We start from the raw sequence: 25,533 nt of genomic DNA on the forward strand, positions 1-25,533 counted from the left end.
GAAGTTTGTATGCAGTGTAACGTGGATTGATGGGGACATCACACTGCCTTGTTCTGTAGATAGTGCCAGAGATGTGGACTGTCCAGCATTCCAGCAGAGGTCTCTGAACAGAGGGGTGACAAGTTCAGATCAACAGAGAGAAGCTGGCAGTTCAGCTATTGAGAAGAGAGCAATGCCGATGGGTGCCTCCCAGTATAGACAAACTTCCTCTGGAAAACCCACAACATCACGAATCTTACAGTCCACTAAAACTCATGTTCACTGATGCCAGAGATGCCATCATTTCTAGTGAAGGAGGTATCATGATACTGCTCCGACTGGCCCGGGGGGGGGCTTGAGCCCCTCCCACTCCCTGCCAGATGACCAGCGGGGTTCTCATAACATGCTGCAACCAAGAAATAGAATGATTTGTTCAATTTTGCACAAACATGAACGAACGGGCAGATGACCTCCGAGCTCCTCCGTCCACATGGCCCGTGTTTTGCATCTGCGAAAGGGAGTGACACCAGTGCAGCTCCAAACTGAACGCACTCCACACACAAAGGCGCGCCTGTGGTCTGGCGATAGCGGAAGAACGACTGCAATGCACGGCACAACAACGCCATCCTGCCATTACTGCGATAGAGAGATATTTCCCATTAAACGTCCCGAAGCACTTCTGCCCTCTGCAAGTGCAGCTGAAATGGCGCAGCTTTGCCACCCCCGAGAGCATTGGAGCGAGACCCACGCTGCATTATTTATTTTGCTGGGGTCTGCGCCACTCTCTGGGACCCACGTGTATTTACTTGGCACTAAGAGTACAGGCGGGGAGGTGGCACGGGGCAGCAGCTGCGTCACGCGGAGGGTACATTACCACCTTGGGCCGCTTGTCCGCCAGGCTGCCATCTGCACTCCGCAGCCCCCAGCTGGACCCCACCCTGACGAAAGTGCCATCAACACGGTGCTATTTTTAACGGAAACGCTCACCTGCCCCCCTCCCACACCAGCAGTGTGCCAACATGGCAGAAGATTCCCAAAGCGGTGCAGATCGAGCCACGTTTCGCAGGGTACCAGGCTGTTCAGCCCCCAAATCGACACTCGTGTGCAGGAACTGCGGCACGTCCGGTCGTGGGTCGGGGTGTCCCGTCTACACACAGGTACCGTACATAACATGCTGTACACGCATACCATACACATACCGTACACATTATGTAAAAACAGAGAGAGTGAGAAAAAGTGTGAGAATAACACAGAAATGAATGAAAGAGTCACGCAGTGGGTAGTACAAAAACAGGCAGTAATGTAAATAGCAAAGAAGTAATGCAAATAATGTAAATGCTCAGTACTGCACTGACAACAGTCTAACAAGTCTCTTGTCTTGCGAGCGCCCACGCACGTGTGTACACACACACACACACACACACACACACACACACACACACACACACACACACACACACTTTTGCCTGTGAAAGCACGCTGAACTAGAGGAGCTCACGGACGTATGGAAAATGGCGAAACGCCGAGCGAGTGTGGTAAATGGTAAAAAACGGGGGTAAAAGTGAGGCGAAGCGCCGTGTTTCCGGACAGCAGCACTGGACTGGGCACAGTGAGTCTGTGGACACAGTGGACGTGACGAGAGCATTCGAGGAGCTCCAGCTTAGCAGCTACTGTTCCGCTCCAAGACAGTAACGCAGTGCCTGGCTGTGCGTTATGAATGTACATAATATATTAATTAATAATTATAACACAGTGACGTGTGAATAATAATAGACTACTGCTACTAGTACTCATTCAATCAATCAACGAGTAGCTACCGCGACGAACGTGACGACCACGTTCCTGTGAAACACGTCACGGACTAAAGGAGCCGTTCGTTCGTTGCAGCCGCGCGCTGCCGTTTATATATTAATGATCCTGATTATTTATACGTATATATAATAATCATGTACAGTTACAGCACAGCCGCCAACCGTTCTGTTCGGCCCGAAGTATCGCCGCGCGCTCTGAAGCTCTCTGGCTTCTCTATAATCTCTTCTTCGAGTCTCACACACACACACACACACACACACACACACACACACACACACACACACACACAGAGCCGGCGGCAGGCAGGTGAGCAGGTGAGGTGAGGTGAAAACAAGGTGGAAAAAAAAGAGAGCGAAAACACCGAGCACGTCGTCGTCCGCCGCCGCCGCCCACCAGGTACCTTTCTCCTCCGGCATCGCCTGTCTCTCTCCCCTCAGCGGTCCGCTCTCTTTCGCCTCTTAACTTAACGCGTTTTAATTATTCGCCGGCCGTCGTCGACGAGAACGTCCGCGGTGCCGCGCATCCTGCGCTCTCGCGGCGTGACGTGAGGCGGGACTCGTCTCGAGACACACCGACTGACTGACTGACTGACTGAGGGAGGCGCGCGGCTCCCCCTCTCCCGCCTCCCGTCCCCCCCGCCTGGCGCGGGGCTTGGCGCGCGCCGCAGCCGTGCCGTTCCCGTCACTCAGCGAAGAGCCCAGTGGGAGCGCGCGGAGGAGCGCGACTCTCACAGCAACCTGTTAAAAATAGAAGCTTCTGGAGCCCAACGGATACACTCCGTGCGCGGTCTGCGCCTCGCGCCTCGCGCCTCTCGCGACTAGTATCGCATGAATGAGCAGTGACGACATCGATCGGCGTAGCAGTGCTCGTGGTGATTTCGGGGCTGCATTTACATTTACATTGTAACACGTTGATTGTCAGAAATAGAAACAAAACGCGTTTAATGACGACAGTCCCTGCAATGAAGGGGGCACACAGGGCTCTTTTTGTTATATAACTACACGCTTGTACATGTTTTACAAATAGAGTCCCGACTCAGGTCACCTCAACACTGGTACTGGCTGCACACACTCACTCAGCCGCTGAAAGGGCCGCCGAGCTCAGCTGGATTCAAGGCGCCCACTGGCAGGGTTTTCATGGTAACGGGGGTGCTTTACCGCCACCTTCTTTTGCTCGTCTCTGGAAATCTTTCGGACTGCGGACAGCATGCAAACTCCACACTCCCTTAGCCAGATTTGAACCCACACTCAGGATCCGTGAGGCCGGTGACCACCGTGCCCGAATTTACCGTCCTTTACACCGTACAGGATCCAGGATGGCTCCTCGCATTCTTTCTTTTCATGCCTATTTGAAAACTGAGATCTGAGAGACCAGGCGATGTTTTTCCACTCATCAGTCATCCAGGTTTGGTGACAGCACGTCCACTGGAACCTCGTCGTCCTGGCCTTCTGCTGCCGTAGCCCATACGCTTCAAGGTTCGAGAAGCTGATACCCTTCTGCACGCCCTTTCTGTACCAAGCCATTGTTTGCTCACTGGGCCATGTCAGCTTCAGCGAGTCCTGTCATTGACCTCTGACCTCTCCCATTAGTGACAGCTTCTATTTGTCCATCCTGAAATAAGGCCCCAGGAGCCCAAGCAGCTCGCCCAACAATACACCAGAAGCTCAATTTAGAATAAACGCGTCGCTATTTCAAGTTGCTTTTCAAGACGCCAGCAGCTGCATCCATGGAGCTGTTAGAGCAGCAGCGGGAAGAGGGAAGGAGGGGGCGACGGCTGCCCATCGACGTGTACCACACTCTCCACACTGTACTTACCCATGATGTCTGGACGAGTGCATCCCCGCATCGAGCGTATAACTGCTGTACTTCAGAAATTAATGATATAATTCATTCGTTTGCTTACCACTTTTATCCACACCATCCACTACAGCGGGGTACTTTACAGTAGCGATGTGGTGTTAAGTACTTTGCACTAAGGTACAACAACTAGCTCCTTTCTGCCATTTCAATGTTTAACCTCCAGGCTACAGCTGCAGAAACCCGTCTGTGCCGGGTGTCGCGTCCCGAGGCTCTGCTCCGCACGATGGCCTCCTTGCAGGTGCTGACCGAGTCGCCCCAGAACGTGCGTCCTCAGGTCAGAGGGGCATTGTGGAGGACAGCAGGCTGTGACCTTCTGCAAGAGGTCACTGCCATCATAGCTCAGCCTCAACCCACAGCCAGTTGATCCCTTAGCCGTCCCTAACGGTTTGCACGCAGTCCCTCGCTGCGTGCATTTCTGTGTGCGGGACTCTTCTAATCGAAATGCTAGGAAAAAAAACTGAGAACAATAGAATCCAGTATGAAAAACATGTACAAAATAATCATGCATAAAATAAGACGATGTGCCGAAGAAGTCGCCGTGGGGACACTTGAGCAGAATACATTCCACCTTTACCTACGGGGGACTTCAGTTTGTCCCAGTTCAATCAACATCACTCACCAAGCTACAGAGCTACAGGACATCATGAGACCAACATCGCTATGTCATGGTAAGCGGACGAGAGCCATGAGAACTGCGCACATGGCGGCGGCGATGGTGACAGCGGCACCTTGTTTTACAAGCAAAACAGTCCAACGTGAAGAATAACATTTTGGTCGCGAGCGGCACATCTGGCAGCCCCGGGAGAGCGAGTCACGAGTTGAACACTTGTACCGCCGCGTGTTTTAGCTCACACTTCAACAGCGATACTGAGGAAAAAACGATGCGCCCGAGGCAGTGGACACGATTAATGCCCAATGTTCCCTGTCGGGGCTCGGCAGCAGTTCCACCGCCACGGGCACCTGGGACACAGCGAGCGAGAGACTCGGGACCTGCGTTCCCTCCCCAGCGTTGGACTCGCACCCTGCTCTGCTCAAATCTATGAATCAAGGTGTTCCAAAACACGGAACGTGAGAAGGCCAGCTCCCGAACTGCGCTTCCTTCCCTCTCCACCCTGCCCAAATGCCGAAGGTCAAAGAGGTTTCAACAGCAGACGAGCGCAGAAGCTCCGGGTTCCACTTCCTTGGCGACGATGGAGCTGCCCCATCGCGGTCCAAACACACACGTCCGCTGCTTCGTGGACCAACCGTCACCGTGTAGTCTTTCCAGCCGGCCCTCGCCGGAATGCGTTTCGCATGGGGAATGAAGCCACGGGACCCCGGTGTCCGTGTGCAGTGCCACTGAGCCGCCGGGTTCCATTACTGCCGCTCGAACCTGTATCACTCGTCACCTTGACAGCCCGGTCCATCGCGGTCACGGGCAATTCCACACGGCACCTTCACTGCAGCCCCGCGGACAACTTCCCAGAGCCACTTGAACCGGTCAGGCAGCAGCTCCAGCGCCGATGTCCCCGACCACAGCGAAACGAGGACGGCTTCAGCGTCGCTGAACACACACGGGGCCGCGTGGAATCTCTCAGTGTCCCGGGTGCGAGGCCTTTCCGCGACGCAGAGTACAGAACGAGACGGGTCGTCTCTCACCGCGGTGCAAAGGGACCGAGCGAAGCGGCGGTTTTTGGGTTACTTGAAGGAGGCTTTATGGACGAGCTTTCTGAACGTAGAAAATAACGGCTCAAAATGATTGATTTTTTTGCGTTTCCCTTTTTTTTTCTTTTAAAAAAAGAATTTTCTCAGAGTCCAGTCTCTGATGGAGCTGCAGATCCTATGTTTCCGATTTGACAAAAAATAAAAGAAAGCTCACTGAGCTCGGGTAACACGTGAGGGACTGGATATCGAACGGCTAGCGGTTCATTTCAGGTGCTTCACCAGATGGGCGTTAGCTCACGCCCCAGCCGATGAGATGCCGTTGCAGCACGTGGAACCCCTTCCCCTCTCAACGTGCGCCGCCACGTCACGCTCCGTGGCGCCGCAGCAATTGCGACTGGCTCCAAGGGGACGAGCGTGCCAGCAGGAGCCAGGTGGGCATCACGCTGCCCCGTGTGTGTGGTTCACATCCTACTGGTTCTCACTTCCTTATCCTAGACCTCGAGGAGAACCATGTGACCAAAGGGCTTGTAGAGCAAGAGGAACCTGGAGCATTAAGCTGTAGCACTATGTCTGTATGTCTTTCAGTAAGCGATGGGGCTGCGATCGCAAAGACCTCAGCAGGTCGCACGATGAGCAAATATCTGGCCACACTTGAGTCTCATCATCAGCAGGGTGTGATTTACCGGCAGTCGAACCACATTCCCTCACCAGCCTGACAGCCCACAGCAAACTGAAGAGTCACATTTCCCACATAGTTCCACAGGGCTGTGTCACTTTCATTTAGATGATTGTAAATTAACCCCCCCAGTGCCCCACTCACCAGGCCAGTGGTAACCATGGAAGAAAAAACAAGTGTGTCTGAACACCCGTAACCTGAACCCACGCAACATACACAACGCCGTGGAAACTGGTACAAAAGCAGCTGCAGCCGTTCAAGATGAGATTTACCTATCAGTACCTGGCCTTCCCCACTCCCGCCCAGCCTTGTACCTAATGCTTCCAGGATAGGCTCCAGACCAGCTCAACCCTCATCAGGACAGGTGGTTATTAGCAGTGGATGGATGGATGGATGGATGGATGGATACACACCATGTTTTTTGCTGGGTGCTGAGTAACGTACAACACACACACACACACACACACACACACACACACACACACACGTGAGCGCCGCCAGGGTGCGACTCCTGAGGACAAGTCCTTCACAGCTCGTCTTCCTGTGTCCTTCCATTTACTGCTGCGGGTCGGGACATCAGACTTTGGCGGTAAAGTGCTCTCGGGAGATTCTCAGTGGCCCCATTTCTACGGAAAGGGAGGGGTGGAGAGAAAGAAATATGGCTCCTTATTTAGCCTCATCAACATCCCTAACGGTGGCCACACTGTCACCTTTAACAGTGTCCAACCGTCACACAGCCCCCCCAGCTGCCCCCTGACTGGCAGCGCAGCGTCACGTTCGCAGCGCAACACTTTTTACTGACACGACCCCGCTGTTGTCAAGGCGACACGCTGGAACCCGGGACGGTCACACGGGATTCATAAGATGCTGCACAACACATACGAACATTGACGGGCTCTGGATGTGAGAGCCCGGGGATATGGGTTCGAGTGGCCCACCACTCTCGAACCAGCACCCAGACACACACACACACACACACACACACACACACACACACACACACACACACACACACACCAAGCAGACATGCCTAACGCCAAGAAATAAGCATCGCTTTCCATCTTGACCCACTTTCTGTGTGCGGAGCCTTACGGGTGGGGGGAGGGGAGGCACTACCCCCGCGTCCCAAAAAAAGGTTTCCCCACCAGCTCAGTCCTGCTCCCTGGAGCCCGACCGGTTGAACCTGGCGTCCTTCCTTAAGGAGCCCGTGGAAGCCGACGCCGGGGAGGCCAGCGCGGCTCACCGTATTGCTGATCATCACCTGTGCTGCTAAGAGATGCTGCAAAAGCCCCCAGTTTGGCGTCTACACTGCAGACTCCCAGCAGTAAATGCAAATTACCGCGGTAAGGCTTCAAAGCATCTGCTGCATGACCCACATTCATACGCTGCTGCATTTCTCGGGGTACGACCGGTACACGGGCAACGAGCCCGTTGTGACAACTGCATGCTAATTACTCGCTATTTAAAAGTGGGGGTGGGGGGGGCTAGAAGCCCTCGCCAGGTTTGCCGTCAGCAGTCCCCCGCCCCCCCCCCCCCTCGGTGCCGCACCCGAGACGTACAGCTGAGGGCAATGAATGTGTGATTTGTGTCAACTGCGCTACCATTACGGTACACACACTTAACAGCACATACTCACTGAGTGCAGTGCCCTTGGTATCACTGCTCCTGTTAACTGTGCTCCCCCCTTCTTTACCGTGTCTTTCGACATCATGGACACGGTAAGAGAGCCATGAGTGCTGCGAGCTTGTGTCCAGCGAAGGAAACGAACAGCCAGAGTGTTTCATTATGTATACAGGTGGTCCCCGATTTAGGAGGGGGTTACGTTCCGCGAAACCCATCGTAAGTGGAACCATCGTAAATCGGGGACCACCTCTACATTGTGTGTGTGTGGAGGCAGAGATTAATTATTTATATGACCTGTGAGCCACACTCACTGCGAAGTGCAACCCAAAACCCAGAACTACTTGAACCTTTGAACCAGCAGCCCTATCGTGGCATTTTCTGGTCGAGACCCTTCGCTGCAGAGCCCCTCCAATGAGCAGCTCGAGGGGTTGGACGCTGAGGACAGCGCCCACCTCCGTCCAGCCGCTGGCACCGGACGCCAAACTCCCTGGGCGGAGAGATGCCCCCCGATTAAGTATTTATGTTGCCATGGAAACGAGGACGCGACAAACGTGGCGCTGCACCGGCGCCTCGCTAACATGGGCCTGAGCGCCTGCTTCACGAAAGGACAAAGGACGCAGAAGAGGAGGCGCCAGTAGAGGGACGGAACTTTTGTTGCAGAGGGGCCACATTTTTGGGGCCGACCTGCCGCCCAAACACACGCTCCCCCTCGGAGCCCAATGAACCGCCGAGCGCTGCGGTACCTCACACAGCCGCCCTAAGTCTACTTCTCTCGCGGTATTTGTTCCTGATGAAGAAACGCACTCGCTTCACCTATTTACTTCCTTAACAGGTACCCTCCTGCGAGTCCCTCGTCCATCCTTCCTCCGAGCCCCTCCTCCGAGTCCCTCTTATCCCTCTGATCGAGCTCTTGTCTGCGCGGGGTTTACGCGTTCTCCTCGTGTGTGTGGTGGCCAGTTGTACGTAGACAGCCTTGACCTTGTGCTTTTTGGAATAGGCTCCGCATCACAGGGAGCCTGAGCTGGATAAGCAGTTATGGAAAGTTGACAGATGGCTGGAGGTCTACATTAAATGCACATACAGTAATTTATGACACATGAAAAGAAAGCTTTGTGTTTTTTTTTTTTTTAAGAAAAGCTCTCCAGTGTTTGATATGTCAGGGATCAAATAAGTTTTTGATGTTATTTATGGAAGTCTCTGAAAACACCTTTTCTCTGAGCATCATGGGAAAAAACGACAGAAATTGTTGCAGGAATTCACACAATAATTTTACATTTATAGAGCAAGAAGGACGAAACCTGAACCCAGACTAAATAAAAGTGATGAAATTAACGTTGAATGAACATGGAACGAAACGTTGGAATTAAAGCTGTTGTCATCTCTCCCTTTGACTCAAAGTGTCTGAATGTGTCCAACACTAAATATTACTACTCTACTGTGCTACTGTACTACTGCACTTTCAGAGACACACTTCTCTACCGTGTCGTCTGAACACACAGCTCCAACAGCGTCATAAAGCTTTTTGGGAGGATGCAGACGTTCCGGAACAATCCATTTACGAAGATCTCAAGACCACCTGAAGCAGCAGGATTAATGTGGCACAACAGCAGCACATTTTAAACTGTCATGATCAATAATGCTTCCAAACTTCTGCCAAATGGTTAAAAAAAAAAAAAAAAAAAAAGAAACTGTAAATTAAAAAAAAAAAAAATCAGATTCTCTGTCATCTACAATGAATAAACAGCTGTGCTGCATATGAATAAGAAAATAAGAAGAAATGTTAGCACAGGGACACGTGTGGCAAAGACGTACAACGCAGCATGGTAACAGCGAGGTAACGACACTGAATTACTGTTCACCCCCCTGAGCGGGCTGATGGGGGAGGGTCTGGTCACTCTGACATGACAATCACACACACACACACACACATTTTCAGAACCACTTGTCCCTTACGGGGTCATGGGGAACCGGAGCCTACCCGGCAACACAGGGCGTAAGGCCGGAGGGGACACACCCAGAACGGGACGCCAGTCCGTCACAAGGCACCCCAAGCAGGACTCGAACCCCAGACCCACTGGAGAGTAGGACTGCGGTCCAACCCACTGCGCCACCGCACCCCCTTACTACATGACAATCAGCTTGTCGTATTTAATTGAAATGTTTTATTTTAACTCATTTTAAACACACACACACAGTCTGAACCGAAGCCTAACCCGGCAGCACAGGGTGCAAGGCTGAGGGGGAGGGGACACACCCAGGACGGGACGCCAGTCCATTGGAAGGCATGCAACCCGGGACTCGAACCCCAGACCCACCAGAGAGCAGGCACAGGCCAAACCAGCTGCACCACCATGCACCCCCTCTTCATTTTAAACACACACACACACACACACACACACACACACACACACATTTTCTGAACCGCTTGTCCCGTACGGGGGTCGCAAGGAACCGGAACCTACCCGGCAACACAGGGCGTAAGGCCGGAGGGGGAGGGGACACACCCAGGACGGGACGCCGGTCCGTCGCAAGGCACCCCAAGCGGGACTCGAACCCCAGACCCACCGGAGAGCAGGACTGTGGTCCAACCCACTGCGCCACCGCACCCCCTGCCCATTTTAAACACATTTCAGTCAAATATTTTTATGGTACATGTTGAGTTGTACTGCAGTTAATTCATCTTTTTAAACAATTTTATTATAATTTTTTTTCAATTTCTTTCAGAAAATTTTGGAAAATATATTAATAAATGAATACTGTGATGCTCTGGACTGTCCCATCATTCTGATCATTCTTTAGTCATCATTCCTTTGGGATGAATAAAGTTTCATCTTATATCAGGTCACGGGTAGCTGAACTGTATTAGTGATGTTACTGTATGTGTGTGTTGCGCTACGCGTCTATCTGTGAACGCACTGGGAAAATTCGGCGCGTGTGCAGGCGCATCGCCGGTAGGCGGCCGTACGGGGCGCTGCCCGAGGAGCAGAGCGGGCAGCCGGGCTCAGAGCCCTGCAGCAGAGCATTGTGGGAAACCACGTGATCAACCGGTAGCGCAGCTGCAAGACATGCAGAATGGAGGGAGGGTTCTGTAGAGCAGCGTTTCGCACTGCACGCTGGTTACGGTTACACTGTGACACAGCAGCAGTTGCGAGCAAGGGCCAAGAGCACACACGTGTGTGTGTTTAGTGAGAACAGAAAACAAGCTGAAGAAACGTGGTTCACGCACTCTTTGTACTGCCAGAAAGGAAGGACGTTAAAAGACGCACAGAAAGTCCGAGATGGACGGACTGCCAAGGACAGGAGCGTCACGGAAGGCGAGCAGCTCGCTGGAACACATCCCACGAGCGCAGCAATTCACCGTGAAAACACCCTAACGTGGGCTGCCAGAGTGGAGCAATTTAGCAGGACCGTGGTAAAACTGCGCCGTAATCAAAACGCCTCTGGAGCGTAAAACCATGGGCACGTTTCAGCGAGATGCTTCAGGGCGGTCTCTGGACGTCCTCTCTGGACGTCCTCTGTCCCGTGTGTCTGTGTGCCGCAAGCTGGACATAATCTGTCGCGTGTTACGAGCACAGTGTCAGTATCTGCTGAAGTGATCTTTATGTACACAGGGAAAACTGAGCTCTGCAATCGCTGAGGGAAAACCACTATTCGTAATGGTACAGCACGGTACAACACGGTAAAGCACACGCTGCTCCTCTATAAGGTCCGTCGTTATGCTGTAGTTGCAGGTTTACAGATGCGAGTCTCCCAGCATCAGGAGCCGCACTGTGAAGCAACAGGGTGAAAACTGGAGCGCGGTAAATATCCGAAGACAGTCACCACAGTTCACCACATTTCACCACAATACAGCTTGTATTTCCACAAAGTGCTCTGGGATAACAAGCGTTCATGTTCACTGGGAGCTCTGGTGTGAATGCCACCTTCTGTCTCACAGGTGAAGAGCAGAGACTGAGGGACACGGGGGGGGGGGACACTGTCCAGCTCACACTGTGTCTTACACTAGAGCGCCACTGCACGCATAACATGGTACAGGGGACTTCGGAGCACTCACCGGCACTCCATCCCCGCCATTCTGACCACAGCTTACACACGGACACACACGGACTTATGAGATCAATTATTACCGTATGCGAACAAAACCCAAAATACACGTATACCTTTTATTTATATGCACCTCCAACATATAAGAAGGACTAAGACGACGAAGCCCAAAAGGCAGAGCAAATCATCACCGAACGCAACAATCGCTGAAGGCACCGGCAGGCGGTCAGTCGACAGCAACGGATCACAACTAACCACTCGAGTGGAAAACGGTCTTCCTGTGGGCCTTGTCCTTTCGCGGAGTGATGTGACATTTGGACGGAGAGATGATTAAAACTTGTGCCGACGTCACCGAACAACATCCACCCGGGAAACCGCGCGCCCGTCCGACGTGTCCCGCAGGAGAGCGGCCTCATCGCACAGGCGAGACCAAGTCAGAATTCAACAGGCAGGTGCTACATTTCCAGCGCTGCGACATTCGTCGCTGGAAACCGTGGCAACCGCTGCCCCCATTCGCACGTCGCTCATGTGACAGGAGCACCGGTCAGGTGACGCGGGGCAAGAGAAACGCAGCCGGAAGAGTCACGGAGGCGACAGCAGCTTCGCCGCCTCCAAATCCGCTGCGCGAATCACGCGGCAAAAGGAGCCCCTCTCTCAACTCGCCCACGAGTGCAGAGCAGAGGGTCTGGAAAGAGTCACACGGCGCACCGCTCAGAGTCGCTCTCGCACCCACACACATATTGGCTGAAGCCACTCGTCCCAAGCGGGGTGTGGCGAACCGGAGCCGAACCCGGCAACGCGGGGCGTGGGGCCGGAGGGGGAGGGGACGCACCCGGGGCGGGATGCCAGTCCGTCGCAGGTCACCCCAAGCGGGACTCGAACCCCAGACCCGCCGGAGAGCGGGACCCGGCCAAATCCCTTCGGAGTCACTCGCGTCGGTCTCATTGTCACATTGATTTTTGAACCTCATTTAACCGCTTCTCTCATTTCGCTCCGGATTGCGCTCCACGACCATCGGTGCTCTACCACGACCGTCGTCTTCGGGAAACCGTCCCCGTTCCTGCGTCGCTCTCCATACGCGCACACACACCGTACCTGGAGAGATCACACACGCACGGCATCGTTCACGGCCCGGTGTTCAGGTGCTGCGAGGTTCCACTTTCCCACTAAGAACACACATGAAGTGCAGGTGATGAAATGGCATCGTTGATTATTATAATTTTGTGCCGTCACTGCGGGGCAGTGTGTGTGCGCGTGTGTGTGTGAGTGTGTGAGTGAGTGAGTGAGGCCCATCGCACCGAGGCCCTGTGTGAAGAAGCACAAGAGCAGGTACTTTACACTGTCGTCCCGCTTCGCTGTGCCAGTCAGTGCCTCCCTCAATGAAACAGCGTAACTCTTACCACCACCATCATAGTAAGAAACCCAGCAGCAGCAGCGCCGGACACATCATCATGTATCGCTGCGTTATTCATGCGCACGAAACTTACCTGTGCTCATTATAATTGTGTCCGAATGTCCTCTTCAGCATCGACACTCGGCTCTAACCTGTGTGTGTGTGTGTGTGTGTGTGTGTGTGCAAAAGAGGAGGAGGCGCGAGAAAGTAACGCTTTCGCGACGTCGATCTGTGATCCAAACAGTGGCAGCGAGTGGCAAAATTAAAGCGCGCGACAGCTGACGATGTTTTTCTTCAGCAAAATCCCTCCACCGCGTTCCTGCACATTCACGGGCTGCGTGCGGGAGGGCGTTGCGTTGCGCCGCGCCGCCACGGCTCGCCGACCATCGTCTCCTCTCGTCTCCCTTCGGCCGGCCGGCCGGCCCGCCATACGATGACACGCGTCGCCGTGACCGCTCGTCCGCACAGGTGCTTTATGGGAAATATAGTTCATTCGTGCGTCCTCCGCGTATGGACTACAACTGTGAGGAAATTCCGCGTGAATGTTACAAAACGGCGAGAAAACGCCGAATAACGTGAACGCTGAGGGAGCTGCGTGGCCGCTATGAACTGCGCTGTTCACGAGCGCCACTTTAACGCTGCCACAGCCTTGCTTTCCGAGGGAGACGAGAAACCCACGTGTCACACGGGCTCCGCTGCGCTAAATGGAGCGAAAATCACAGTGAACAAACATTAACTGCACTTTAGCTCTCATCATAGTTTAAGATCTTTTGTCGTGTTTTAATATTCGTAGCAAATATATACACGACACAACATTCTCATGAAGAAGAAAAAAACCAAAACGTGTAAGACCAGTTTTCCCTTCCTGTAATCACAGTCAACATGATCAACATAGACAGTGGATTTCACAAACACATAGAGCGATAAACTGTGTGACAGGAGTTGTTCGGGGTAAAACCATGACGATCAAAGGTACCAGAGCAGTAGCGGTCAACAGGGATGAAGCGGCTTTCACGCCAACGCAGATGTGTAACGTAAATGGATGGAATCTGCAGGATTCTGGCGAAGGGGCCGGTCAATCCATATGATATCGAAATCCGCCAGGCAGAGACCGTGTCGCAATCAGAAAGCGACAGCAATATGGCGGCGCCCATGGGGCGCATGATTTTACCGTTTTAGCTGTATATTTTAGCAGAACCGGCCGTTACATTCAATAATATGTCTGACGAAGAAGGCTTCGCTGTAGAAGTGGTTGTAGACAAGCAAGACGGCAGAAAAGTGCCATCATGTCCCCATGGTACACGGGTTCTATTTTTTTCAGTAGCTCCGTGTCAGTCATTCTCTGTTACTAGTTGGGTGTTCTGTTTGTGATTGGTTGTTATTCTCATATGTGCGTAGTTTGTTACGGGGAAATTGGGGTACACAGTGTGCCTGACCGTCGTTGAGTTGTGCACCGTAGAAGACGGGCTTCCCACTTCTCTGCGTCACACACAGTCAGTTCGGTAACTTAGTGTCGGTGGTGTGTCAGTTATGTTGTCTGTAGTGCCTCGTGATGTACACACAGTTAGTTAGTTAGTAAAGCGCCTGTTCCGTTCTCCTGACTGACTCCAATGTCTAGTAGCTCCATCGGGGGGCCCAAAATGAATGTGGCAAAGCCGTGGATGGATGCCGAAGCTGGTGGTATTGGCTGTGCAATTCAGTGTGTGTGTGTGGTCGGTCGTGTTTCAGGCCCCGCTCTACTCTTCGAGAGGCTGTGCAGAGGACGGCGCTCTGGGAGGCGCTTCTTCGCGTGCTCGGCGTGCCGGGACCGCAAGGACTGCAGTTTCTTCCAGTGGGAGGACGAGCAGGTGAGACCCCTGACCTGACGGTGACAGTGAGTGTCTTGCTCGCACGTGTCCTGCTCGTCATCACGTGGAATGATCGCGCTCGCTCGGCTTCTTCGCTCCAGGTGTCCGAGGCCAGACTGTTGGCGCGAGAGCGCGAGAACGAGACAAAGCAGCCGCGGCCTCACGCGGAGTGGCGCCTCAGGTGAGTGGCGCGAGGGACCCTGACTGAGGCGGGATTAGGATCGTGAAGGGGGCCGAGTAAGTAAGGTGCGAACCTACTAGATGATTATAGCATATTATAATTTATCATGGTTTGTTCTGCCTTAAAAGAAGTTTTCCTACTGAATTTCCACCTGAGGATCAATAAAGTATATCTGTATATCGGGAATATCCGCGTATCTCTGTGTCAGACAGTCGGTGTGTCTGAGAATATTTGTACAATTTCCTCCAGCTTTCTTAGTCTAAGGGATAAGCCTTCGTCTCTTTGTGATTCTGTGTCCTATAACACACATTATTAGGTCGCTGTACCCGAAGGGAGAGGCGTTTTAACTTAAAGTAGAAGGTTTCAGAAAACAAATGGGTGCATGATGATTTTTCCGTAAAATGAAAAGACGGTAACGCCGGTGTTTTAAACAGAATGCTACGCCACGGTTACCGCGTGTTTTACATTACATGCTGTATTTCATTGAGCATTTGCTTTTCTCCGAAGCAACTTAGTGTTAAGCTACTTACAATTATTCACCCTTCTATACAGCTGGGTAATTTCACTTGGTTGATTTAAGTTAAATACCTTGTTTAAGGGAACTGCAGCTGCAGGAGGGATTCAAACCTGTGACCTTTTGGGTGCAAAGGCAGGAGCTCTAACCACTATGTTTTACAGTGCTGTACTGTGGCCTCCTGTTACTGACCCAAACTCCCCGAAAAAAGCAGTGGTCACATATATCAATAATTCATTCAAATCGCTGGGAGTAAGTATGAGGATGGACAGTCGTCAGCAGGAGGTGCAGTGGTTAACGCTGCTACCTTTGGACTCGAAGGACCTGGGTTTGAGTCCCTGCACCTGCTGCAGTACCCTTGATCAAGGTATTCAGCCTGAACTGATGCAGTGAAAATTACTCTGCTGTATGAAAGGGCAAATCAGTGTAAGTACCTTAGTTCCCCCCCAAAACCTGACACTATAAGCATGTGTGCAGAAAATGATCGGTGAAGCGACGACATGTAAAGTGCCGGTGGACCGTGTCAAGAGCACGGTGTTGTCTGTGTTCACCTTCATCAGGTTGGGGCGGTTTGTGTCTCTGCCCTTGGACCAGAGGAGGTTTTGCAAGGACTGCCAGCTGCTGCTGCTCCCCAACGAGTGGGGCGACCATTCGGGTCACACGGTGCTCCACGAGGTGACGGCGGCCCGTCTGAGGCGGCCCAGCCTGCTGCTCCGGCCACTCGAGAATAAGAAGAGCAACGCACAGTACCTGTTTGCTGAGCGCAGCTGCCGCTTCCTTCTCGAGCTGGTCCGCAGACTGGGCTTCCAGAAGGTTCTCTGTGTCGGGACCCCCCGGTAGGTGTCGCTGCGCTCAACGCGGTGTTTTCAATTTGGGTGACGAGCTCAGTCGGCAGAGTGCTCTGTCTTTGAGTGTGTGTGTGTGTGTGTGTGTGTGTGTGTGTGTGTGTGCGCATGCCTACACCTGTGTGTCGCTGACCACAGGGCAACAGTCACTCATGGTCACATCCACTGTCGACACCGACGTCGTTCCCTTCGTTTGCGACGTTTGGTAGACGGAGTGTTGCCATCAGGAGCGGTACAGGGCGTGTCGAGGACAGACGCAGGAATTCACGGCACAGCGTCAGTGGAGTTGATGGACGACTTGATCTTTATTCCACTTAGACTCCACGAAGCGATCAAGCTGAGGAATATGGAGGAGAGCGCTGAGCCCATGAGGAGTCTCCTGCTGGACATCGATTTCAGGTGAGCTTTTGTTGAGCAGCAGAATGAATGTTAGCGCAAGTGGGCAAGTGGACAACACACACTTCCCTCTGTTTTCTGTTTTCCTTCAGCTCTCTCTATGAATGAAAATCTCATTGAAATATTGTTTGCTTTGACTTTATTATTCGACATACAAGCTCTCATTCTCAGTGGCCTCCAGGTGGGTCACTGGGCCGAAAGTAGGTTAATATGTTGCAAGTACATGTACATAGAATACTATCAATTATCAGGAAAGCAAGTGCAGTGTGTGTGTGTATATAATATATACACACACACAGTTTATTCGTAGAAAGTTGTTGATTTATTACGAAACTACTGTAGGCAGCCAAGAGTGTTTTCTATAGTGTTTTTGTGGTAGCGCAGAGGGGGCTGCCACCTAGAACAGCCAGCGGTCTCAGGGCTCTGTGTTGAATCCCGTTGGGGAAGCAGCGGCTCCCTTCGGGTCAGCGGTGTCGGACTGAGATCCCAACTGATCTCTTGCGCCGTTACGGCCTAAAGCATCGGGGTGCAGATCTCCATGTGGCTGGGCCAGGGCTCAGCGCCCTCGGGCTTCAAAAAACGGAAAGCAGGGAAGAGCGCCTCCGCGAACTGGGGCTGCGTGCGATCAAAGCCAGGCGTCCAGGCGGTGGAGAACTCGTGCAGGAGCTTCACGGAGCCGAGGTCGTAGAAAGCCAGGCGGCCTTTGGAGCGGTCCAGGAGGATGCCTACCTTGCGCGGGGGCTCGGTGCCCGCGGGCCGGCACGTCACGCACCGGTCGTTGTGCCAGGCTGAGAGAGCGCCGCTGTGGAGCTCCAGGCACCAAGAGTGGGCATTGCGGCCCAGCTCAGCACCCTTTACTTTACCCTTTCTCTCCAGGCGCCCGTAGGCTGCACCCACGGCCCAGGCGGTGCAGCACCGCACATCCACCTCCCAGTAGCAACGGGACGCTGTGATGCCCCTTGAGGCTAAGCCGCAGTACACCTTGTCGAACTGCAGGGGGAGCACCGGCGCAGGCTTGGCCTCAGTGGAGAAGCACAGGCGTCTCCCGCCTCCAGACACTGTGATGTGTCTGTGACAACTGTGTCTGTCGATCTCTACAGCGGATGCGTCTGGAACAGAGCAGGGTCGTGGGTCACGTGACCTGGGCAGCGAAGGGTTTCCTCAGGCCCATGAGGAAAGTTTAGAAGCTAAATCCTGACACCTGATGTGGAAGGAGTGTGCAGTGCGCTACCGGGTAGATCTCAGAGGGCGGTGGTGGAAAGTTTACCCAGCATGAAGCTCTTCCTCTGGAGCTGTGCCTCGAGTTTGTTGCAAACACTGCGCAGTATTTTGAGCAGTTTGTGAAAACGATCTTCGTTCATCGTGATCTCCTCCTTGGCTGCTTCTTTCTTCTTGGGGCAACTGCACATAGAGAAGTGGCACAAGGTGAGGTACCTCTCAACGGTGCTGCTCTGGCTTCCATTTGTACATGTGTTCTCACAACACCTGCGTCTTACTCAGGAACTTGTACCTGAAGTCCCACGAACAGTCCTGCGATGAAAGAGATGAGAAAGAGATGCTCAGAGATACTGCACCATTTCTTCATGGGTTCATTCAACAGAGAAAAGCGGGATTTGATGTTGTTCTTCGTCTCCAGCAGGTCGTTGCATTACCAGAATGATACACAGCTTTCACAGCTGCTGTTGAGCCACTGACAGCTCCTCTACTTCTCAGCTTGAGGTCTTTTTTCACCGGGAGGCAGCAGGGGGTGTAATGCTTAGAGCTGCCTCCTTGCATTGGAAGTTCGCTCCTGCTCTAGTACCCTTGATCGAGGTACTTACCCTCATTTGATACCATAAAACATTAACCAGTAAGAGGGTAAATCAGTGTAAGCAGCTGAATATGGAGCGTTGCCTTGGAGACAGGCGTCAAGTAAACAAATCAGTAAGAACGCGGCGCTTTGCGCGTAAGAAGTTCGCATTGCTGCCGCATCCGTGTGTCCCACCTGCGCGTCCCTCTTTGGCTCCAGTGCTCGACGCGTGCTGGCGATGTCCCTCTGCAGCTGGCTCAGGTGCTGCTTCCAGTCCCGCAGGACATCAGTGAGCCGCATGTTGGCCTCTCTGTGCTCCTGCTCCACAGCGTCCAGTGTGGCTTCTTCATCCTTCTGCAGGACACGTCTCATGCTCTCGTAGCGCTCGCTCACCTGGAGCTTCATGGCCTCGGCGCTCCTCTGCGCAGCCCATCACAATGAGAGACAAGAAGACGGTGTCGTGTTTGTGCTCTACCTCAGACGAGTTCTAGAACCTTCCTCAAGGGGGCAGTGTTGCTGCCTTCCTTCGCCCTTAAGTTGCAAGTGTTTTCCTCGTGCACCAGTTCCCCTGAACCCCCCTCACGGCCTTCACTCTGACTTTACCGTACCAGAGTGTACCGTCCAAGGCACTAGGTGTCCCCCTCACCGCCAGGTTGGTGCTCCGCTTCTTCAGTGACTGCAGGTGAGCTTCAGCTCTTGCTTGTTCCTCCTCCAGCTCCTCCAGGTGTCTAGAAAGTAGTTCCTGCAGAGAGCAGCCGGGCCAGAGCGGGAAGAGTAGCTCATTCTAGAACTCATAGCGTCGCGCTGTGCAGGACACGGCTGTAAAACTCGACAGCTGGTGGACCTTGTGTGTGACGTGTCCTTTCACGAGTTTTAGCGCTGCTGCTTTCTGAGTGGTGCAAACTCTGTGTGGCTCCCTTACCTTACCTTCTACTGGGATGGGCTCGTCATCACATCGAACTCAAAGCTCTTAATCGCTGAGTAAATAAGTGTGAGACATAACTGTATATGATCGTGTTTGACACACACTTGTGTCCCTGTACTTGGTGCTGTCAGTAGGCTTGCAGATGCTTTTCGTACAGCAAACGTTGCATCTGGTAGGTGTGTGTTCGACGTTATTCCCTGCACCTTTGCTACTAGTTTCCAGCGCTCACCTTGGCTTGAGTGCCACCTGCCGTGATGACCTTCCTCATTGCTCTTGGGGAGCGTGCGTATGGCTGCCCGGTCATCTCGGCAGAGGCTGGTGTTGGGGAGGGGGCGCGTAGCCCGCTGGCCTGCTTTCCCAGGGAGGCGATGGCAGGCGGCCCTCTACCCCACTGCGGGGACATGTCTGGGTCATCAGCCAGCGGGATTTTTGCGTTGCTGCTCTCGGCCATGGTGTGCTGCAGGGACACGCACGCACGCACAATGCTGAGCTCATGCTGTGCCGCAGAAGGACGAAGATGCTCCGTGCTATGTAGAAACTGCACAACGGCACGCGCTACAGCTTTACACACATCCATATGTAGGGCTGCATGTGTCCAGCTGAGGTATCATCACCGCTTCATCATAAACTATCGGTGATAATTATTTCTCACATTTATGGAATCACTTGTTCATTTAATAAACTGTCTGCTGCTCAGAGTGGTGATAGCTGCTGCCTTTGGACCCAAAAGTCGCAGGCTCAAATCTCACCTCGGGCTCTTACCCTTAGGCAAGGTACTTACCCTAAATTACCTGGCTGTGTAAAGGTAAATAAGAGTAGGTAGAGCAACGCTGTAAATCGCTTTGGAGAAAAGTGTCAGATAAATGAGTCAGTTTCAACGTTGTCTTAGTTCTGCTTTTCACTGTGAAGCAGGACAGACGTCTCTGATGTGTTATATGTGTAACGTGTTCCTTTGTCATTTGTTTCAGCTGTAGTGTGTGAAAGTGCTCAGAGTGCGTCAAGGTGCACAGCGAAAGCAACAATCTCTTACTAATGACAGCATGTACAATAGCGTACAGGAGTTTACGTTGCAAGCAGGGTGTCGGGGCGCATCATGGGTAAGAGTACCGGCTGCTCACCCACACTTTGCAGAAATTGAAGTCCTGCTGTGCGCTTCACTGGTTCACCAGCTGCAGCAGTGACAAAAGGACCAGCTCCGTGCAGAATTAACACAGTAATCATCATCATCATCAATAATAATAATAATAATAATAATTGTTATTATTATTATAAGAACCCAAACTTGGAGCAGCAGAGCTGTTACCTTTACCTTTAATTTTCATGTCTTTCTTCAAAGCAACATACAACTGAGAGCAAATGAGACTGGAGACATTTCAAGTCATAATTTCCAGCTGTGTAATTAAGATAGAAAAATGTTCTCAACCCCTGCATGAACCACTTACAAGATTATTAATTTAATGTTTGAAAGTGCATGTGAGTGAGTGAAATGATCTTCTTCTGAAGAGTCGGTGAAACGGCTGCAGTCGCATAAAACGGTACAAATAAAGAGGCGTTTAAGAGCATTTCCCCAATGAAATGTAGAGTTAAAAAACATCATGTGACACTGCGCTTTGCAGTGGAATCGCTCTCGCCGTACTGACCTCTCGGTGCGGCTCCTGTGTGCTCAGGGCTACGTACCTCACGCACGTTCTCGCAGTGTCTGCTGTCTGCTCCGTGGGTACCGCGGTACTCGTGGCAGGTACGCATGGTGGGCAAGGACCGGTTTTACACTTCTACAGAGTAAGGCTGGTACCTGTCAGGGCCTGCCCCCTCCATACAGCTCAATGGGCGCTTACTCTGATTTACTGCCCTGGAGTACCTGTCCAAACAGCCCTCTCCCCTTTCTCGTAAGGTCTGGTATGTGCGGAAACATATGCGCTCGAAACAAGGTGCACATTATTGCTGTAGTCCTGGATGCAGCTGCGATGCTGAGAGAACGACTACAAGTACAGACACGATGTACACGAGACCCTAAAGGTGCTGGAATGTTGCTGCCGCCGCCTCCTCCTGTTTTTTTGAGGTTTTCTAAGACAAAAATGTTTCTGTTTGAACATGTATTGTGGCTCTGCAGCACGTTCCCTGGTGTAAAGGAAATGTGTGTCGTTTGCCGAAAAGGAGCGCTCTGATAATGTCCAGCATACCAACGGTGCTGAGTGCTCCAGGCTCCTTCACTTCCTGTCTCAATGCGTTGTCGTCCTTCCTGCAGGTACGCGCAGTTTTACGCCCAGGATGAGTTCTGTCACTACAACATGTTCAACCATCACTTCTTCGGTGGGGAGGTGCGAGCTTTACGTCACTTTTACGTCTATGTGACACTTCTCTCCGTAGTCACTGAATGTTCTGTGGCTTACGTTTTGTCACAGGCAGCTAAAGGGCTGTTCGAGGCCTTTCTGCATGAGGAGGATGGAGCCAAGGTTGTCATGGTGACGGACCCTCCGTTCGGAGGCCTGGTGAAGCCTCTCGCTCACAGTTTCACCCAGATCTCCGAGACGTGGCGAGCTCTTCGCACCTCAGGTTGGTGCCCTACAGCTGCAGTGTCTCTCTCGGGTCCCGGCGCTCTCCAGGTCTTCCTGGAGACAGCGGATGACATGTCCGAGAAGGTCGTCTTCATACGCTGTTCCAGGCCGTGTCTTCATCTTGGTCCAGCATCTAGAGCCTCGGCCATAGCTTTTTACCACGCAGACCTTGTACATTCACACCCATTCATCTATCTGGCACTTTTATACAGCTGGGTCATGTTTACTGCAACACTTGAAGACACGTACAAGGACATTACAGCAGGAGATGAAATTCAAACCTGCCACCTTTGAGTTTACATTGACTTATGTTCATTTATTAGACCCTTTGCTCCGAGGTGATTTACACTCTTGTTTTCCCTAAGCTGTATCACCAACAGAGTTCAGAGGTGGCGCCTCTAACCGCTACACCACCTGCTGCTCAGGCAGTATGACCCACCCGTTTACGAGCTCTGTGTGTGTCTAGAGAACACAAGCCACGAGATGCCCATGTTCTGGATATTCCCATACTTCTTTGAGTCACGCATCCTGGAATGCTTCTCCACATTCTCCATGTTGGATTACCAGGTACCCAGACGTTCCCTCCTCCTTCACATGTCTCATTCATTTGTTCAACATGACTTGAGTTTTGAAAAAGAAATTTTACTCTCTACTCATTTATACAGCAGGGTAATTTTCACTGTGTTAGTAGCGGTTAGCGTCGCACTCCAGGGTACCGCTGCAGCAGAACCCTTCCTGTTATCACTGTCCAAAGCCCAAGTGCTGGAAAAGCAGCATACAGATATGTAGTGAACTTGATCAGTCTGACTTACTTTACTCTCCTTTTAACCATTTGTCACAGTTCACCTTGTTTGTTCATGGAACAACACTGCCGTGTTTTTGGAGTGATGTGAGAAATCTATCGAATGGGGCAGGTTTTCCTGCGACTGCTCAGGCTCGACATGTTTTATTTATATGTGTCGATTGATCTGTTTGTTTATTAAAAGAATCACTCACATATTCTTATGTGGTTTGCAGTTTGTGCTCCTGGAATTGAACTTTAGCTCTTGAACTGCTTGGCCACAGAGTGACCTGCTCATCTGCTCTTTGAAGGTGGACTATGACAACCACCCGCTGTACAAGCATGGTAAAACTGGCCGGAAGCAGTCACCTGTTCGCCTCTTCACCAACCTTTGTCCCTGTGACATAGTCCTACCTGAGGAGGAGGGATACAGGTAGGTCCGGGAGGCACTGCACCGGCATTGCATGGACTACGCTGATGTCGTCATAGGAGATCACTGCTTTTACGCAAACTACAGTAGAGTTCTGCACCCAAGAGTGACAAATGGGGAACATTGATCTTCATAGCAGAGATCCTCCAGTTGAAAGTCCCATATTTCTATAACTTAGAAGAGCTTTAGGAATAAACATGACTGTGGAACCTCAGTCAGTGTCCAACACAAGTTCACACCAGTAGCTTCATACAGAACTGATAGGAAACACAGAAGTGATGGTGACAGATGGTGTGCTGTGAGTTTATGGAGCAGTTAGGAGATCAGGAGCGAAGTGGTTCTGAACGAAATGGGTTTGAGACCCTTCTTGAGTGTGGACAGGGATTCAGCGGCTCTGAGGGACAGTGGGAGCTTATTCCAACACAGTGGAAACAGAGGGGTTCAGAGCTCTTGCTGAGTTGTAGGACATGATCAGGTCCTGTAGGTACCGCTGTGCCAACACTTTTGCCATCCTGTAGCCTGTCACCAGAGTGTTACAATCTCTACCACTGGCAGTCTCAGCACCAGTGTGATCTGTTAACCCTTCCAGGTGGTGTTCAGTCTGCGAGCGCTATGTCTCGTCTGGCAATAAACACTGCAGTGCCTGCAACGCGTGCACATCTAAGGTAGGCTGATCCAGCGAGTCCTGCTCAAGCACTTAGTGTTGCTGGAGGCCTCAGGAAGCACTTTGCCTCTCGCGAGGGGTGTCTGTGCTTGGCGATAGTGGTGCTGTGGGCTAATGGCCCTCTGCTCTGAGAGTGTGTGTGTATGTGTGTGTGAGAGTGTCAGACACGGTGAGAGAGCTTGCGCTGTGTACTGCTGAGCCACACTATGCCTTAGCCTGGTCTAGCTGTGCAGTTTGATGCAGGTGCTGTTGTGTGTGACTGGTAACTGTGCTCAGTGTGAAGGATGGTGTGTAACGGGCTCCTCTGTCATTTCTCAGGATGGACGGCAGTGGAGACACTGTTCCTTGTGCAACAAGTGTGTGAAACCAAGTAAGTGAGCGGAGGAGTGCCCAGGCCGCTCTGTGAAGTGGCCGACAGCAGGACAACGTCACGCTCCTGTCATTTAGAACTACTCCTGTGGGACAAACGTGGACATTCTCTGGTCCCCTTATTTCACGTAGAGTCCCCATGAGTTTGCTGTGAGCTGCTTTTTCTTGTCCCGTTTGACCTCCAGCGTGGCTCCACTGTCCCACCTGCGGCCGCTGTGCCCTCCCAGAGCATCTGTGTGCAAGTCGCGGGGCCCCAGAGCAGTGCTTCCTGTGCGGCAGTCCTGGACACAAGCGCAGAGCCTGTCCTCACAGTGCCCAGCAGAGAGTCTCCTGCCGGTGAGCGAACCGGCCTACTGCACGCACACACCCCAGCATGTAAAAGAAGCCAGGCAGACACACATGCACATACAGGTGTGCACATGCAGTGACAGTGACCAGTACAGACATGCGTGAATAAACAATCACAATGAGACACATGGCCAGCCTTTGCCTTTCAGTCCTTCACCCAGCCTGTATGCGTTATGTCTGTTGTTGTTGTTGTTGTTAGTGTTATTTATTAGCTCGTGCGTCTATACAGTTGTGCTGTATATCTGCAGGCCCATGTGCCTCTATAAACATGAAGCTTAGGGTTAGACCAGGATTTGACCTCAATTTGGCCCATCGCTCTTCTCCATTGTGCAGGAGGAGCCGCCATCCAGGGAGAAACCCCTCCACGCGCCGCGCCTGCAGGACGGCAGCAGCTTCCAGAGCAAAGAAACGCGAGGTCACGTGAACCGCATGAGTGTACATGTCCGTGTGGAAGCGCACCACTTACACATACCTTCTCTCACGTGAACTCTTTGCTGGTCTGGGCCCGTCGGCAGGAACAGTTGTTAATTCACCATTTAGCCGTTCCAGCGATGGGAGAGTCCTCAGTATGTTGTTTGAGCTTTTTTAATAAAACACTTTCAGTTAAAGTGAAAATATTTTCTTTTTTCTCGCAGGGGGTCTAACTGATTGATGCAAATTTTTGTTGTAGAAGTGCAAGCTGTCATTGCAGGACTCGACTCCAGCACGTGGACTGTGTGTGTGTGTGTGTGTGTGTGTGTGTGTGTGTGTGTGTGTGTGTGTGTGTGTGTGTTTTACGTTGGCCACCAGGTAGCGTGCTGGTGGTTACTGCTGTTGCACCGCAGCCAAAGAAGCCCGATTGAAATTGTACTTTTGCTG

General features: G+C 52.2%; 3 protein-coding genes across 14 annotated transcripts in view; 1 reads left to right on the forward strand and 2 right to left on the reverse strand.

Moving 5' to 3' along the window:
• ablim2 (actin binding LIM protein family, member 2) overlaps nt 1-13,208 on the reverse strand; it is a 58,438-nt gene extending 45,230 nt beyond the window's left edge. For 5 of the 6 annotated variants that reach the window (XM_018730260.2, XM_018730259.2, XM_018730258.2 and 2 more), the window contains exon 1: nt 2,192-2,248. In XM_018730260.2, the coding sequence (XP_018585776.2) occupies nt 2,192-2,207 (16 nt within the window). In that variant the 5' untranslated portion in view covers nt 2,208-2,248. Of the gene's footprint in view, nt 1-2,191; nt 2,249-13,125 lie in introns of those variants that run through there. The other variant, XM_018730256.2, reaches the window with a different exon arrangement.
• A 946-nt stretch (nt 13,209-14,154) lies between these two features.
• Nucleotides 14,155-25,398, forward strand: zcchc4 (zinc finger, CCHC domain containing 4). 2 transcript variants are annotated; one of them, XM_018730243.2, is made up of 13 exons: nt 14,155-14,328; nt 14,760-14,878; nt 14,980-15,059; nt 16,134-16,409; nt 16,737-16,817; nt 21,774-21,846; nt 21,931-22,081; nt 22,550-22,650; nt 23,176-23,297; nt 23,884-23,959; nt 24,277-24,328; nt 24,513-24,663; nt 25,009-25,398. In XM_018730243.2, the coding sequence occupies exons 1-13, from the start codon at nt 14,250-14,252 to the stop codon at nt 25,097-25,099; spliced, it is 1,452 nt and encodes a 483-aa protein (XP_018585759.1). In that variant the 5' UTR covers nt 14,155-14,249; the 3' UTR covers nt 25,100-25,398. The 2 variants fall into 2 exon arrangements, with proteins under 2 accessions (XP_018585759.1, XP_018585760.1); XM_018730244.2 differs by having other exon boundaries at nt 14,247-14,328; nt 16,102-16,409.
• On the reverse strand, nt 16,947-21,747 carry LOC108921038 (E3 ubiquitin-protein ligase TRIM39). 6 transcript variants are annotated; one of them, XM_018730249.2, is made up of 8 exons: nt 21,206-21,747; nt 20,647-20,697; nt 19,758-19,985; nt 19,250-19,345; nt 18,799-19,023; nt 18,325-18,344; nt 18,082-18,215; nt 16,947-17,923 (listed from the first exon to the last, which is right to left on the reverse strand). In XM_018730249.2, the coding sequence occupies exons 3-8, from the start codon at nt 19,977-19,979 to the stop codon at nt 17,328-17,330; spliced, it is 1,293 nt and encodes a 430-aa protein (XP_018585765.1). In that variant the 5' UTR covers nt 19,980-19,985; nt 20,647-20,697; nt 21,206-21,747; the 3' UTR covers nt 16,947-17,327. The 6 variants fall into 6 exon arrangements, with proteins under 6 accessions (XP_018585765.1, XP_018585766.1, XP_018585763.1 ...); XM_018730250.2 differs by having other exon boundaries at nt 20,585-20,697; XM_018730247.2 differs by having other exon boundaries at nt 20,647-20,721.
• Nucleotides 25,399-25,533: the final 135 nt, after the last annotated feature.

Source organism: Scleropages formosus, chromosome 1 (assembly GCF_900964775.1).
Source record: "Scleropages formosus chromosome 1, fSclFor1.1, whole genome shotgun sequence".
NCBI classification, from domain to species: Eukaryota; Metazoa; Chordata; class Actinopteri; order Osteoglossiformes; family Osteoglossidae; genus Scleropages; species Scleropages formosus.